This window comes from Meles meles, chromosome 10, assembly GCF_922984935.1.
Source record: "Meles meles chromosome 10, mMelMel3.1 paternal haplotype, whole genome shotgun sequence".
Classification (NCBI taxonomy): Eukaryota; Metazoa; Chordata; class Mammalia; order Carnivora; family Mustelidae; genus Meles; species Meles meles.
This window is the reverse complement of record NC_060075.1, coordinates 52632191-52649211: the sequence shown is the minus strand read 5'-3', so window position 1 is coordinate 52649211 and position 17021 is coordinate 52632191. Positions and strand designations below refer to the sequence as shown.

The 17021-nt window shown below is 38.3% G+C and overlaps 1 protein-coding gene across 1 annotated transcript in view; it reads left to right on the top strand.

Moving 5' to 3' along the window:
- The window catches only part of STK31 (serine/threonine kinase 31), a 101643-nt gene that overhangs the window by 70784 nt on the left and 13838 nt on the right, over positions 1-17021 (top strand). The window contains 1 exon segment of the mRNA XM_046020910.1: positions 2899-3021. Within this exon segment, the coding sequence (XP_045876866.1) occupies positions 2899-3021 (123 nt within the window).

Here is a 17021-nt window from a genome sequence, read left to right as displayed (position 1 = left end):
GAGGCAATTAAAAAAGATAGAGTTGTTTTTGTTTTTTTTTAATGTATTTTTATTCATTTGAGAGAGAGACAGAGATAGCAAGTGGGGAAGAGAGGGAGAAGCAGGCTTCCCTGCTGAGGAAGGAGCCCAACCTGGGCCTTGATCCCAAGACCCTGAGATTATGACCTGAGCTGATGCTTAACCGGCAGAGCCACCCAGGCATCCCTAAAGACGAGATTTTAGACAATGGAAGTGCATACTGTGATTTTTTGTTGTTGTTGTTAGAATGGGCAGGCTAAAAATATACATGATCTCATGGGAGCAGTTTTCATTTTTAAAATAATAGCTTTATTGAGGTATAATTCACATAATGTGTACAATTCAATACTAGTTTTGAGTATATTCACAACATTGTGTATTGATCACCACTACCTAATTCCAGAACATTTTTAACATCCCAAAAAGAAACCCAATACAATGCAGTCATTCCCCATTTTCTTCTCTACTTAGTCCCTTGGAAACTACACTTTCTGTCTCTGTGCTTTACTATTCTGGACCTTTGCTATAAATGGAGTCTTACAATATGTGGCCTTCTGTGATTGGCTTATTTCATTTAGCATAACATTTTCAAGGTTCATGTGTCTTGTAGCATGTATCTGAACTTCATTCTTTTTAAAATATGCCCAAATAATATTTTTTTTATCTGGATATGCCATATTTTGTTTTTACATTTATCAGTTGTTAGACATCTGGGTTGTTTCTACTTTTTGATTATTATGAATAATGCTGCTGTGATCATTAGAATACAAGTTTTTGTGTGGACATATGTTTTCATTTCTCTTGGGAGTAGAATTGTTTTGCTATATGGTAACTCTGTGTTTCACTTTTTGAGGAACCAAACTGTTCCAAAGTGGCTCCATTTTTTACATTCTCATCGGCAATGTATAAGGATTTCAGTTTCTCTACATTCTTACTAACATTTTACTTGAGCAGTTCCCTTTTGACTAGTATAAGTCTTTACTGCTTTATACCTCGGTAATTTGCAAGTCATAGGGTAATGCCACCTATGTATAAATATGTAGTCTTAATGGTTTTTATATGGTAGCTCAAAAAGATGAGAAAATTAAAATGTAAAACTATAATGAAATGCTGGATTAAGAAAGATTTATACAAAGTAGACTTATTGAAATATTTTTTATCGTATTAATTTATCTGAGAATTAGGGTAATGTCCTAAGAAAAATGACTGAATTAGGAGTTTAAAAAGTTCTCAACTCTTAGGGATCCTGGTTATTTTACATTTTGAGCATTCCATTTGCACAACTATGCATATCATGACTACTCCAAGATTTTTCCTCTTTTATACTTACTTGTCAACTGTTATCTCCCAAAGTAGTGTTTTAATCTTCATTTAAAATTACTTATTCTGAAGTACTGATTAAACTCATCTTTGCTCCACTCTTTTCATACTGCTTTGAGACTGAAGTATTAATGAGGAAGAAAAATTTGAATGATAGTCTGTTGTCAAGGTCATTGCTTTTCTTTACAATGCATATGAATCACCTAGGATCCTGTTAATATGCAAATTTTTATTTAGCATTTCTGGGGGAGATTTTGCATTTCTAACAAGGTCTCAGGTGATGCTTTAGCCACAGGACTCTTGACCACACTGTGGGAAGCAAGGATAAAGTTAGTGCAAGAAGAGATAATTAACTCTTAGTGATCTGTACTAGGTAATTATTGTGCTAATTACCTTTATCTTTAGAGTAGCTCTGTAAGATGGTATTATTTCCATTTTACAGTTAATTTAGGCTCAAAGAGGTTAAAACCCAAGGTCACACAGGAAGAAAAATGGGAGAGTGGAAATTGCAGCCGAGGTGTCTCTGAATACATAGGTTTCATGTTCTTATCACTGATTTTTTGACACATAAGAAATGGTATACTTAGAAAATAATCAGTAAGGAAGGAAAGTACATTGTAGACTTCCAGTTTTTAAAAAAGCTATTTAGAGGGGCACCTGGGTGACTCAGTGGGTTAAAGCCTCTGCCTTCGGTTTAGGTCATGATCTCAGCCTGTCTGCTCAGCAGGGAGCCTGCTTGCTCCTCTCTCTCTGCCTGCCTCTCTGCCTACTTGTGATCTCTATCTTTCTGTCAAATAAATAAATAAAAAAATATATATTTTTAAAAAGCTATTTAGAATTTTCAAAATTAGAAAATAGCACTCCTTCTGCCCCCTCTGAACTTTATTTTTAAAAAAGGTGCCAGGCACCTGGGTGGGTCAGTCAATCTCAGGTCATGATCCTAGGGTCCTGGGACCGAGCCCCATAGGGGCTTCCTGCTCCATGGGGAGCCTGCTTCTCCCTCTCCCACTCCCTCTGCTTGTGTTCTCTATCCCCCTGTATCTCTCTCTGTCAGATAAATAAATAAATAAAATCTTTAAAAGAAATGAAAGAGGTTCCAAATGTTTAAATAATCGATGTCTTCGTTTTGAATCTACTTGAGTCTGTAATGTGAAATGTAACCAAAGTATCACTGTTAATTTTATGAGCCTGATTTTAAGAGCAATTTATAATAGCAGAAATTGGGTAAAAATATTTGAAAGCAAGAGAGAATGAAATATTTCGAAAGAATTTGTTTTTGTATTGAGTAAATGCAGAGGACTTCCCAGAAGTTTACCTCGTCCGTATTGTCTCTAAACTATATGGGGCACCTGGGTGGCTCTGTAAAGTGTCTGACTTTGGCTCAGGTCATGATCCCAGGATCCTAGGGATCCAGCCCTGCATTGGGCTCTCTGCCTGGTGGGGAGCCTGCTTCTCCCTTTCCCTTTGTTTGCTGCTCCCCCTACTTGTGCCCTCTCTCTTTGTGTCAAATAAATAAATAAATAAATCTTAAAAAAAGTATTTAACTGACTCTTTTTGTAGAGTCAGCGAGCCTCAGTGAACATGGTGGTTGGTGACTTGAGTTTGATATCACCTGAACTGAAAATGGGAAAGCCAGCTTCTCCAAGTTCTGACTTATATGCTTATGGCTGCCTTTTATTATGGGTATGTTATTTTTTTATTGAAATAGATTAGCCATATGTAAAAATATATAAGTATGTGCAAATATATTTACATATACTTAAGTATATAAAGTGAGTGGTTTTTCTCAACATATTGCTTTGGATAAAAAGCAGTGGTAGCTTTTTAGTAAAAAGATTTATTAGAAAATTACTTCTTTCTCTTTTTTAAAAAAGTCTTATTATAAACTGTATACTTTCTATCACCTATTGTATATTTACTACCAATTGGCTTGATACATGTTTTACATACCATGCTATTGTGTTAGTTTTATTAAAGTCAAGATTAACAATAAAGATGATTTTGTCCTATATTGATCTGTAAACAGTTCATGCATATGTGGAAAATAAATGTTAAATGAGCCTTGAGTAAGTGTTCCTGCTTACACTATAAACCTAGTAGCTGTTTTTTTATCCATGGTTTAAATTTACTCTTCCTACAGATTATGAGGGATTAAGTATTAACAAGGAAGAAATGTCTGTTTTTGCTTCTTTTGCATAGCATTGTACTGGAGATTCTAGCCCAGGGGTCAGCAGAGTTTTTTATAAAAGGCCAGATGGTAAATATTTTAGGCTTTGGGAGCCATATGGTCTCTGCTGCTGTGGAAAGTAGCCATAAATACATTTAAATGAATGACTGGCTGTGTTCCAATAAAGCTTTATTTATGGACATTGAAATTTGAATTTCATATAATTTTCATGTGCCATGAAATAGTATTCTTTAATTTTCTTTTAAACATTTAAAAATGTGAAACTGTTCTTGGATTATAGGCTGTACACAGATAAGCAGTGACATAGATTTGGCATGCGGGCCATAGTTTGCTGATCTTGGTTTTAGCCAGTATGATAAGGCAACAAAAAGAAATAAAATGCATACAGTTTAAAAATGAAGTAAAGCTGTTTTTATTCGAAGATGAAATTAATTATGTGGTCTTTACGACTGTACTTAAGAGCTACTGGAATTAACAAATTTAGCAAGGTTGTAGGATGCAAAATCAGTATAATTAACTGGGTTTCTATATACTAGCAACAAATGTTAGGAAATTGAAATTAAAAAGTCATTTACATGGGTATTAAAAATATGGAATTTTTAGGGATAAATATGACAAAAAATGTTCAAGACCTGTACCCTGAAAACTATGATGTATTGTTGAGAGAGATTAAAGGAGACATAATTAAATGGAGAGCTGCTTCATGGTCATGGACTATAAGATTGAATGTTGTATGGATGTGAATTCTTTTTTTTTTTTTTAAGATTTTATTTTTTTGAGAGAAAGAGCATAAGCAGGGGGAGGGGCAGAGCATGAGCTGAGGGAGGGGCAGAGGGAGCAAGAGAGACCACTGAGCAGGGAGTCTGACACCGGGCTCTATTCCAGGACCCTGGGATAAATGGGTCTATGGATTCAATACAATTTCAACAAAAATGCTTCTAGGCCTTTTTTTTTTTAATAGTAATTGACGATCAGGTGTACTTTGTATCAGAATATATAGAAACTGGGGTAGCTATAACAGTTTTGAAAATTTAAACTACCTGATTTTAAGACTTAATAAAATTATAATAATGAATCAAACATTGTGATGTTGGTGTAAAGTTGGACATACAGAATGATGGAACAGCATAAAGACATCTTGTTTCATTTATTCTTCTCCTATCCCCCTAACCCCCCATGTTGCATCTCCATGTCCTCATATCAGGGAGATCATATGATAGTTGTCTTTCTACGACTGACTCATTTCACTAAGCATGATATCCTCTAGTTCCATCCATGTCGATGCAAATGGCAAGATTTCATTTCTTTTGATGGCTGCATAGTATTTCATTGTGTATATATACCACATCTTCTTTATCCATTCATCTGTTGATGGACATCTAGGTTCTTTCCATAGTTTGGCTACTGTAGACATTGCTGCTATAAACATTCGGGTACACGTGCCCCTTCGGATCACTGTGTTTGTATCTTTAGGGTAAATACCCAGTAGTGCAATTGCTGGGTCATAGGGTAGCTCTATTTTCAACATTTTGAGGAACCTCCATGCTGTTTTCCAGAGTGGTTGCACCAGCTTGCATTCCCACCAACAGTGTAGGAGGGTTCCCCTTTCTCCGCATCCTCGCCAGCATCTGTCATTTCCTGACTTGTTAATTTTAGCCATTCTGACTGGTGTGAGGTGATACCTCATTGTGGTTTTTTTTTTTTTTTTTTTTTTAACCTCATTGTGGTTTTGATTTGTATTTCCCTGATGCCGAGTGACTTGGAGCACTTTTTCATGTGTCTGTTGGCCATCTGGATGTCTTCTTTGCAGAAATGTCTGTTCGTGTCCTCTGCCCATTTCTTGATTGGATTGTTTGTTTGTTGGGTGTTGAGTTTGCTAAGTTCCTTATAAATTTTGGATACTAGCCCTTTATCTGATATGTCGTTTGCAAATATCTTCTCCCATTCTGTCAGTTGTCTTTTGGTTTTGTTAACTGTTTCCTTTGCTGTGCAAAAGCTTTTGATCTTGATGAAATCCTAATAGTTCATTTTTGCCCTTGCACCCTTGCCTTTGCCGATGTTCCTAGGAAGATGTTGTTGCGGCTAAGGTCGAAGAGGTTGCTGCCTGCGTTCTCCTCAAGGATTTTGATGGATTCCTTTCTCACATTGAGGTCCTTCATCCATTTGGAGTCTATTTTCGTGTGTGGTGTAAGGAAGTGGTCCAATTTCATTTTTCTGCATGTGGCTGTCCAATTTTCCCAGGACCATTTATTGAAGAGGCTGTCTTTTTTCCATTGGACATTCTTTCCTGCTTTGTCGAAGATTAGTTGACCATAGAGTTGAGGGTCTATTTCTGGGCTCTCTATTCTGTTCCATTGATCTATGTGTCTGTTTTTGTGCCAGTACCATGCTGTCTTGATGATGACAGCTTTGTAATAGAGCTTGAAGTCTGGAATTGTGATGCCACCAACTTTGGCTTTCTTTTTCAATATTCCTTTGGCTATTCGAGGTCTTTTCTGGTTCCATATAAATTTTAGGATTATTTGTTCCATTTCTTTGAAAAAAATGGATGGTATTTTGATAGGGATTGCATTAAATGTGTAGATTGCTTTAGGTAGCATAGACATTTTCACAATATTTGTTCTTCCAATCCAGGAGCATGGAACATTTTTCCATTTCTTTGTGTCTTCCTCAATTTCTTTCATGAGTTCTTTATAGTTTTCTGCGTATAGATTCTTAGTCTCTTTGGTTAGGTTTATTCCTAGGTATCTTAAGGTTTGGGTGCAACTGTAAATGGGATTGACTCCTTAATTTCTCTTTCTTCTGTCTTGTTGTTGGTATATAGAAATGCAACTGATTTCTGTGCATTGATTTTATATCCTGACACTTTACTGAATTCCTGTACAAGTTCTAGCAGTTTTGGAGTGGAGCCTTTTGGGTTTTCCACATATAGTATCATATCATCTGCGAAGAGTGATAGTTTGACTTCTTCTTTGCCGATTTGGATGCCTTTAATTTCTTTTTGTTGTCTGATTGCTGAGGCTAGGACTTCTAGTACTATGTTGAATAGCAGTGGTGATAACGGACATCCCTGCCGTGTTCCTGACCTTAGTGGAAAAGCTTTCAGTTTTTCTCCATTGAGAATGATATTTGTGGTGGGTTTTTCATAGATGGCTTTGATAATATTGAGGTATGTGCCCTCTGTCCCTACACCTTGAAGAGTTTTGATCAGGAAGGGATGCTGTACTTTGTCAAATGCTTTTTCAGCATCTATTGAGAGTATCATATGGTTCTTGTTCTTTCTTTTATTAATGTGTTCTATCATATTGATTGACTTGCAGATGTTGAACCAACCTTGCAGCCCTGGAATAAATCCCACTTGATTGTGGTGAATAATCCTTTTAACGTACTGTTGAATCCTATTGGCTAGTATTTTGGCGAGAATTTTTGCATCTGTGTTCATCAAGGATATTGGTCTATAGTTCTCTTTTTTGGTGGGATCCTTGTCTGGTTTTGGGATCAAGGTGATGCTGGCCTCATAAAATGAGTTTGGAAGTTTTCCTTCCATTTCTATTTTTTGGAACAGTTTCAGGAGAATAGGAATTAGTTCTTTAAATGTTTGGTAGAATTCCCCTGGGAAGCCGTCTGGCCCTGGGCTTTTGTTTGTTTGGAGATTTTTGATGATTGTTTCAATCTCCTTACTGGTTATGGGCCTGTTCAGGTTTTCTATTTCTTCCTGGTTCAGTTGTGGTAGTTTATATGTCTCTAGGAATGCATCCATTTCTTCCAGATTGTCAAATTTGTTGGCGTAGAGTTGCTCATAGTATGTTCTTATAATTGTCTGTATTTCTTTGCTGTTAGTTGTGATCTCTCCTCTTTCATTCATGATTTTATTTATTCGGGTCCTTTCTCTTTTCTTTTTGATGAGTCTGGCCAGGGGTTTATCAATCTTACTGATTCTTTCAAAGAACCAGCTCCTAGTTTCATTGATTTTTTCTATTGTTTTTTTGGTTTCTATTTCATTGATTTCTGCTCTGATCTTTATGATTTCTCTTCTCCTGCTGGGTTTAGGGTTTCTTTCTTGTTCTTTCTCCAGCTCCTTTACGTGTAGGGTTAGGTTGTGTACTTGAGACCTTTCTTGTTTCTTGAGAAAGGCTTGTACTGCTATATATTTTCCTCTCAGGACTGCCTTTGCTGTGTCCCACAGATTTTGAACCGTTGTGTTTTCATTATCATTTGTTTCCATGAATTTTTTCAATTCTTCTTTAATTTCCTGGTTGACCCATTCATTCTTTAGAAGGATACTGTTTAGTCTCCATGTATTTGGGTTCTTTCCAGCTTTCCTCTTGTGATTGAGTTCTAGCTTCAGAGCATTGTGTTCTGAAAATATGCAGGGAATGATCCTAATCTTTTGATACCTGTTGAGACCTGATTTGTGACCCAGGATGTGATCTATTCTGGAGAAGGTTCCATGTGCACTAGAGAAGAATGTGTATTCTGTTGCTTTGGGATGAAATGTTCTGAATATATCTGTGATGTCCATCTGGTCCAGTGTGTCATTTAAGGCCTTTATTTCCTTGTTGATCTTTTGCTTGGATGATCTGTCCATTTCAGTGATGGGAGTGTTCAAGTCCCCTACTATTATTGTATTATTATTGATGTGTTTCTTTGATTTTGTTATTAATTGGTTGATATAGTTGGCTGCTCCCACATTAGGGGCATAGATATTTAAAATTGTTAGATCTTCTTGTTGGATAGACCCTTTGAGTAGGATATAGTGTCCTTCCTCATCTCTTATTATAGTCTTTGGTTTAAAATCTAATTGATCTGATATAAGGATTGCCACCCCAGCTTTCTTCTGATGTCCATTAGCATGGTAAATTGTTTTCCACCCCCTCACTTTAAATCTGGAGGTGTCTTCGCGTCTAAAAATGAGTTTCTTGTAGGCAACATATAGATGGGTTTTGTTTTTTTATCCATTCTGATACCCTGTGTCTTTTGATTGGGGCATTTAGCCCATTAACATTCAGGGTAACTATTGAGAGATATGAATTTAGTGCCATTATTAGCCTGTAAGCTGACTGTTACTGTATATTGTCTCTGTACCTTTCTGATCTACTACTTTTAGGCTCTCTCTTTGCTTAGAGGACCCCTTTCAATATTTCCTGTAGAGCTGGTTTGGTGTTTGCAAATTCTTTCAGTTTTTGTTTGTCCTGGAAGCTTTTTATCTCTCCTTCTATTTTCAATGATAGCCTAGCTGGATAGAGTATTCTTGGCTGCATGTTTTTCTCGTTGAGTGCTCTGAATATATCATGCCAGCTCTTTCTGGCCTGCCAGGTCTCTGTGGATAAGTCTGCTGCCAATCTAATATTTTTACCATTGTATGTTACAGACTTCTTTTCCCGGGCTGCTTTCAGGATTTTCTCTTTGTCACTAAGACTTGTAAATTTTACTATTAGGTGATGGGGTGTGGACCTATTCTTGTTGACTTTGAGGGGGGTTCTCTGCACCTCCTGGATTTTGATGCTTGTTCCCTTTGCCATATTAGGGAAATTCTCTCCAATAATTCTCTCCAATAGACCTTCTGCTCCCCTCTCTCTTTCTTCTTCTTCTGGAATCCCAGTTATTCTAATGTTGTTTCGTCTTATGGTGTCACTTATCTCTCGAATTCTCCCCTCATGGTCCAGTAGCTGTTTGTCCCTCTTTTGCTAGGCTTCGTTATTCTGTGTCATTTGGTCTTCTATATCACTAATTCTTTCTTCTGCCTCATTGATCCTAGCAGTGAGAGCCTCCATTTTTGATTGCACCTCATTAATAGCTTTTTTGATTGCTACTTGGTTAGATTTTAGTTCTTTAATTTCTCCAGAAAGGGCTTTTATATCTCCAGAGAGGGTTTCTCTAATATCTTCCATGCCTTTTTCGAACCCGGCTAGAACGTTCAGAATCGTCATTCTGAACTCTTGATTTGACATATTACCAATGTCTGTGTTGATTAGGTCCCTAGCCTTCGGTACTGCCTCTTGTTCTTTTGTTTGTGGTGATTTTTTCCGCCTTGTCATTTTGTCCAGATAAGAGGATATGAAGGATCAAATAAAATACTAAAAGGGTGGCAAAAACCCCAGAAAAATGCGCTGTAACCAAATCAGAAGAGACCCCAAATTCTGTGTGTGTGTGGGGGGAGATGGGATACAAAGAGGTTCAGAAAAAAAAAGAAAAAAATTTAAAAAATAAAACAAATAAAGAAAAAATATAAAAAAGAAAAAATATAGATATTTAGATAAACTAGTCAAAAAACGTCAAAAAAGAAAAGGCTAAAAGTTTTAAAAAATTTAGCAGAAGAAGAAAAAAGAAAAAAAAATTGAATTAACCACAAGACTAGAAAATCATGGGAGAAAGCCATGAGTTCCGTGCTTTGCTTTCTCCTCCTCTGGAATTTTGCTGCTGTCTTAGGAATTGAACCTGCTTTCCTTGATAGTTTTGTTGATCTTCTGGGGGAGGGGCCTGTTGTAGTGATTGTCAAGTGTCTTTGCCGGAGGCGGGATTGCACTGCCCTTACCGGCGGCCGGACTAAGTAATCCGCTTGGGTTCGCTTTTGGGAGCTTCTGTTCCCTGAACGCTTTCCGTAGAGTTCCGGAGGACGGGAATGAAAATGGCGGCCTCCCAGTCTCCGGCCCAGAGGAGCCGAGAGCCCGGGACCCCACTCCTCAGTGCGGCCCCAGAGGACAGCACCCAATCACTCCCGTATCCCCAGCCTCCAGCCGCGCTCCGAGCTCAGCCAGCCCGCGACCAGTTCAAGGTAACCCCGAGCTGAGAGTTCAGTCCTCGGCTTTGTCTCTGTAGCCGGCTTCTCTGTTCTAATACCTGGGAGCTCTGTGACACTTCGACACCCCCGGTCCTTCTGTGACCCTGCGGGACCTGGGGCCTCGCTGACCCCGCGTGGGCTTCACCCCAGTTTAGCCTCTGGAGCAATGTTCCTCAGTGGAGCAGACTTTTAAAAGTCCTGGTTTTGTGCTCCGTTGCTCCGCCACTTGCCGGGAGCCGGCCCCTCCCCCTGAGGTCTATCTTCCTGTCGTTTTAGATTCACTTCTCCGCCAGTCCTACCTTTCAGAAAGTGCTTGATTTTCTGTTTCTGGAATTGTTGTTGTTCTTCTCTTCGATCTCCCGTTGGATTTGTAGGTGTTTGCAATGTTTAGATAAGCTATTGAGCTGCTCTCCTGCTACCTGATGTAGTCTCAGCCTGCTACTTCTCCACCATCTTGACTCCTCCCCGTGAATGGTAGTTTTAAAGCTCTTCATTATTGTTAACATATTGCTTTTATTTTCTATTTTGGCCATTTCTCGTAGGTCTATAGTACTTCTCTCATTGTGGTTTTAATTTAAATCTCTTTCATAGATAATGATGTTGTATATCTTTTTATTTCCTTGCACATATCCTCTGTGGTGAAGTGTCTTTTAAAGTCTTTTGCCCAGTTTCAAATTGGGTTTCTTAATATTGAGTGGTGAACATTTAAAGATATATTCTAGATAAGGGTGGCTGGGTGGCTCAGTAGGTTAAGTGTTTTCCTTTGACTAAGATCATGATCCCAGAATCCTGGGATTGAGGCCCTTTCTTGAGCTCCTTGCTCAGCAAGGGGTCTGCTCCTCCCTCTTCCTCTGTCTGCCACTCTCCCTGCTTGTGCTCTCTGTCAAATAAATCTTAAAAAATACACACACACACACACACATACACAGAGTCTAAATGTAAATCCCTTATCAGATGTCATTTACAAACATTTTTCCTAGTCTACAGCTTGTAATTTTATTCTCCTAACAGTGTCTTTTGCAGAGAAAAAGGATTTGATTTTCATGAAGTTTAATTTATTACTGTTTTTCTTCTGTGGATTATGTTTTGTTATTATATCTAAGAATTCTTTGCCTAATCCAGGATCATGAAGATTTTCTCTTGATATTCCCCTCAAAAAACTTTCTAGTTACATGCTTTACATTTAGCTCTAGGATCAGTTTTGATGTAATTTTTGTATAAGGAGTGAGGTTTATGTCAATGTCTGTGTTCTTTGCATATGAATGTCCAGTTGTTCCAAAACCATTTGTTAAAAGACTTATTTTCTACTGACTTTCCTTGGCCTCTTTGTAAAATATTAATTGGTCATGTTTGTGTAAGTCTGATTCTGGACTCTATTCTGTTCCATTGAGCTATATATTTACCTTTTTACTAATACCACACTGTCTTGATTATTGTATCTTTATGGTAAGTCTTAACAATTGGGTAGTAGGTACAAGGTGAGTGGGCTGGGGCTCTGCCATTGTGCATGTGGGTGCTTGTGACAGCCTGGCCCATTCATAGTGCAGGCTTGGTATGTGGATAAGTCCATTCACTACCAGAGGTGGCCCCACCATGCTGCGCCTGGCCACCTGGTCAGCCTGGAGCGGCTGTGCTGGCTCAGGATTCTTTACTGGAAGCTGGCTGCTGACAAATATGAAAATGTTCAAGAATTAGAGAAGATCTGAAGAGAAACTACTCTTACATGGACATAATAACTGTATATGAAGTAAACTACCAAAGTATGAAGAAAAGATTAAGATGTTCTATGAGGAACATTTGCACCTGGATCTGCTACATCCTGGATGGGTACTTTGATGTGAGAGGTAAAAAGGACCAGTGGATCCTCATTCTCATGGAAGAAGGAGACATGATAACTCTTTCTGCAGGGATTTATTTTTCAGCCTAGTCTCATCTAGAATGCAATCCCTTTCCCTGCTTTAGTTTTCTCTCAACATACTATGTATTTCTTTTATTTGTGTTTCTTACTGTCTGCTTCTGCCAGTAGAATGTAAGCTTTTTGGGGACAGATTGTGTGTCTTAACTTGTTGCTGTGTCTGCGGTGTGCCTGGTGCAGAAGAGGCATTCACATACTAACTGAGTGAATACATGTCTTTTTTTTTTTTTTAAAGATTTTATTTATATATTTGAAGGAGAGAGATCACAAGTAGGCAGAGAGAGAGAGAGGAGGAGGAAGCAGGCTCCCTGCCAAGCAGAGAGCCCGATGCGGGACTCGATCCCAGGACTCTGGGATCATGACCTGAGCCGAAGGCAGAGGCTTAAACCACTGAGCCACCCAGGCGCCCCTGAATGCATGTCTTTATGGTATCAGAATGAGTGTTTAAATTTTAGCCACAATTATATACTGAAGTAGTAGGTTTTTTTTTTTTTTTTTTTTAAAGTATGCCATGTTTTTTTGGTGAGTTCATCTACTCATTTTTTATTTAGGCACCTTACACATGTCTTTGGAACCTTGTTTGAAGGTTTTTAAAAATTCCAACTCCTAATGTATTTCTAGGAGATGTTAGTAGTCATACTGATCCATCGAACAACTAACCTTGGGTTTTCTAGACCTTCTTAACAACTTGAGATGCATTCCTTCTTGGAATTTCAGTTACCTTCTAAAAACAGGGTTTTGTGATCCCGTGTAATTTTTCCTTTCAGAGGTAGTAGAATTCAGTCCAGTGCATTTTTATCTTGACAGGATTTCCTAACCTCTCATTTTACTATAACTGTTCTTAAATCTCCAGTATATTTTTGTGCACTCTTTCTTTTCTCCTCATGTGTCAGCAACCTTCTAGCTTCTCTTCTTTCCTTCATCAACCTTGAACACCGCCATAGAACATCAGACTATCCTGTATTCCCTTTTATTCCTTTTCTTCCCTTTAGTCTCTTTAAGACCTTAATTCTAGGTATGTTTTATGGCCTTCTATATATGTTTAAAAAAAGTTCTTACCGATTTCAAAAAAAGCTTTATTTTCATGTGTGAATAAATTTTATTAAAGTCACATAATTGATTTTTCCCGTAGTATGACCAAATATTGTTAATTTAAGGACATTATTATGTCTATTTATAACATGATGATAACATCCTCCCTTGCTAGGAGCACATAAAGCATTTTTGGCACTTAACTAAGTACTTTAAGAAACTATTTAATTGCCCACTGTGAGGAAGCCCATTGTTATCTCAAGTGTGGACATGAGGATTGTGTGAGTTAAGGAAGGACATTGCTGCTTCTTAAGTGATGTCCCATCCAGAATTTCAGTCTTCCTTTTTTTTATTTTTTAAATTTATTTATTTGACAGACAGAGATCACAAGTAGGCAGAGAGAGAGGGGGAAGCAGGCTCCCTGCTGAGCAGAGAGCCCGATGTGGGGCTCGATCCCAGACCCCTGAGATCATGACCTGAGCTGAAAGCAGAGGCCTTAACCTACTGAGCCACCCAGGTGCCCCAGAATTGCAGTCTTTTGAAGCTTTGTGAAGACCACCTTCTCCCTTCACTAAACATATTATTAAGTCTTGAAGGCATAGCCTTTACTGAAGCCAATGATGAATAGTTTTGATCCTTCATGGTTTCTCATGAGAAATCCACTGTCATTTGAATCATTGGTTTCTAGGTAATGTGATGTTTTTCTTTAGCACTTCTACACTTTTTCCTTGTTTTTAGTTTTCTGCAGTTTGATTATGATGTGTCTTGGCATATAGTTTTTGGGTTTACTCTCTTTGAGGCTTGCTTGTCTTCAGTTTGTAGATTTATGGTTTTCACCAAATTTGTAAGATTTGGTTCAGCAATTATTTCTTCACATAGTTTTGTTGACCCTGTACTCTTTCTTCTTGTTTTATGAAGTTCTGATGACATAAATTTTGGATCATTCTCTTACGGTTTCACAGGTTCCTGAGGTTCTGTCCATTTTTTGGTTGTTATTCAAATTGGGTACTTTCTATTTTTCTTTCTTTAATTTCATTGGTGCTTTCCTCTGTCATACTCCTCATGTCATTGAACCAATCCAATGAGTTAAAAAAATTTTCTGTTCTTTTTCAGTTCTAACATTTCCTTTTCGTTTTCTCTATATCTTCTGTTTTTTTTTTTTTTCCTTTGCTGAGGCTGTTATTTTGTTTGTTCTATGTGTGTTTGATCTCTAAGCATTGTTATGATGACTCCTTTAAAATCTTTGTCAGATAATCCCTCTGTGTCATCTTGGTATCTCTTGGTTGTCTTTTTCCTATTCAGGTTGGGATTTTTTTGGTTCTTAGTCTAGCATGTCATTTTCAATCATATTTTGAACATTTGGGTATTATGTTCTGAGACCCTGCATCCTATTTAACCTTCATTTTTTGGAGATAGGCCCCCAGTTAATGTAGTGTACAGTTTCAGATATGATTAGATCTTCATCTCCCTGGTTCTGCTGACACCACCCCAGCAAATGCAGAATGCTGAATTGTGAATGCTTTGCCTCCTCTCATTGCTGATGGGTGGCAGTGGAAATTCATCTCTCCATTGAGTCCTGTTGACACTGGGGAACAGGAACCATAATTTAATATCTGCTTTACCACCTCCACCTTATTTTACTTCTTTGTGCCTTTTGCTCCCTGGTAAGCCTGGAAGTTCTATTTTCCACTGGGTCCTGCTGACACTTGGGGAGTGGAGAAGAAAAAAATAGAGTCTTACTAACACTGCCTTACATTGCTTTGTTCTACTTTGTTGCTTCTGAGTAGGATTGGAATTTAGCTTCCCTGCTGGGTCCCAGTGACAGTACCACTTGGGTAGAGTGCCAGCTGATGCCATCTCACATTGCCTTGTTCTGCCTCTTTTTTGATGGTGGGGATGAAAATCCAGCTTCCCACTCAGCCCCGGTGACACAATGGGTGGTATGGGGGAGTTTTTCATTTAGTATTTGGCTGGAGTAGGGAATATTAGAGGAAAGCTTTTTATACTACGGGACCACTCTCTTCCCAGTTCTTTGGCTAAAGAGATCAGGCTTTTCTAGGAGTGGTTTTTTTGTTGTTGTTGTTTTTGTTTTTTAATCTTTGGCTCTTGGGGTTTCTGAATTACAGGATTTTCTAGCACTCCCTCTGCGATATAGGAGGTTCAAAAAGAGAACTCAGGATATTCAAGTCCCAAGGTGTCCCTAGCTACTTCACCTTCTTCTTTCCACTTTTTAGAGTCTTATGTTTGTGTGTTGATTTTCTTTTTTAAGGCTGAAGCTGAGTGGGACTACTCCATTTTGTCTGGGATCCGTTGAATGCCTTTATACCTTGGAAGCTGAATGCTTTTGCAGAATGTCACCACTATATCAGTTTAATTTGTTTTGGGTACGCAGTGCTTTCTTTTAGTCCTTTTACTTGCCCACAGCCAGCTCATTCTCATATTTCTCTCAAAGCTTACTTTAAACCTTTTACTGCTTTCCTTAAGCACCTATTGAAATCACACCCTCATTCTTTTCAGTAGACCTTTCTCCTTATTTTCTTTAAAGAAAAAAATGAGATCATGTGTGCTTTCTCTCAAATTTCAGTTCTTCTGTTTACAAACTAATCATTTCTTTACCCAGTCTTCTGTCTTCTAGTCCAGTTTGAAAGTATTCCTTTAGTACAAGCCATCCACATGTGGCCTTGACCCCATCCTCTCATCTTCTATTCTAAAACATCACTTTCACACTACGTTTATCTTTCTGGTAACTTTCATGTATTTCTTTTTATTCTGCACCTTTCCTTCAGCCTAAAAATGCAGTTATTAAGTCTGGTATATTAAAAAACAAAACAAAAATCCACAGTAATTCCTTTACCCATTGTTTTCTGTGACACATCTTAGTTCTTTTGACTTTTGTGATTGGGCATTTTTTTTTTTTAACTCTTCCTTACTTCCTGTTAACTATTAGTGTCCCCAAGGATTTTGCTTACATTCTACTAAAATTTTCACTGTGTAGCCTTTCCTTGGATGTTCTTATTTACTTCAGAGTGTCTAGCACCATTTATTTGTTAGTAGCTCCTACATTTATGGCAGTAATCTGATGCTCTTGCCAGAGTTTCCAATTGTGTATATATGCTTTCCTGCTGGCTAAAGTTACCTTAATTTACTACATACTTTATCTTGTTCCAGAAAGGATACAAGGCAATCAGTTCACAGAGGTACTTTAAAACAGAGCAAGACATGACAAATTGAAAGTTGAAAAGAAAGAAAAAAATAGCAGGGGGCGCCTGAGTGGCTCAGTTGTTAAGTGTGCCTTCCCCTCAGGTCATGATTCAGGGTCCTGGGATCAAGCCCCACATCAGCTCTCCGCTCAGAGGCAAGTCTGCTTCTCCCTCTCCCTCTGTGATCTCTCACACTTTCTCTCGCTCTCAAATAAATAAATAAAAATCTTAGGAAAGAGGGGCGCCTGGGTGGCTCACTGGGTTAAAGCCTCTGCCTTCAGCTCAGGTCATGATCCCAGGGTGCTGGGAACGAGCCCCACATTGGGCTCTCTGTTCAGCGGGGAGCCTGCTTCCTCCTTTCTCTCTCTGCCTGCCTCTCTGCCTACCTCAAATAAATAAATACAGTCTTTTAAAAAAAAAAATCTTAGGAAAGAAAGAAGGTAGGGAGGGGAGAGAGAAAGAAAAGAAAAGGGGTGTGAACATAGAGTTGAACCACCAATGAGAGTACTATAGAATGCAAACCCTGACTCACTGAGTGACTCAGTGAGGTAAGCATCTCACTCTTGG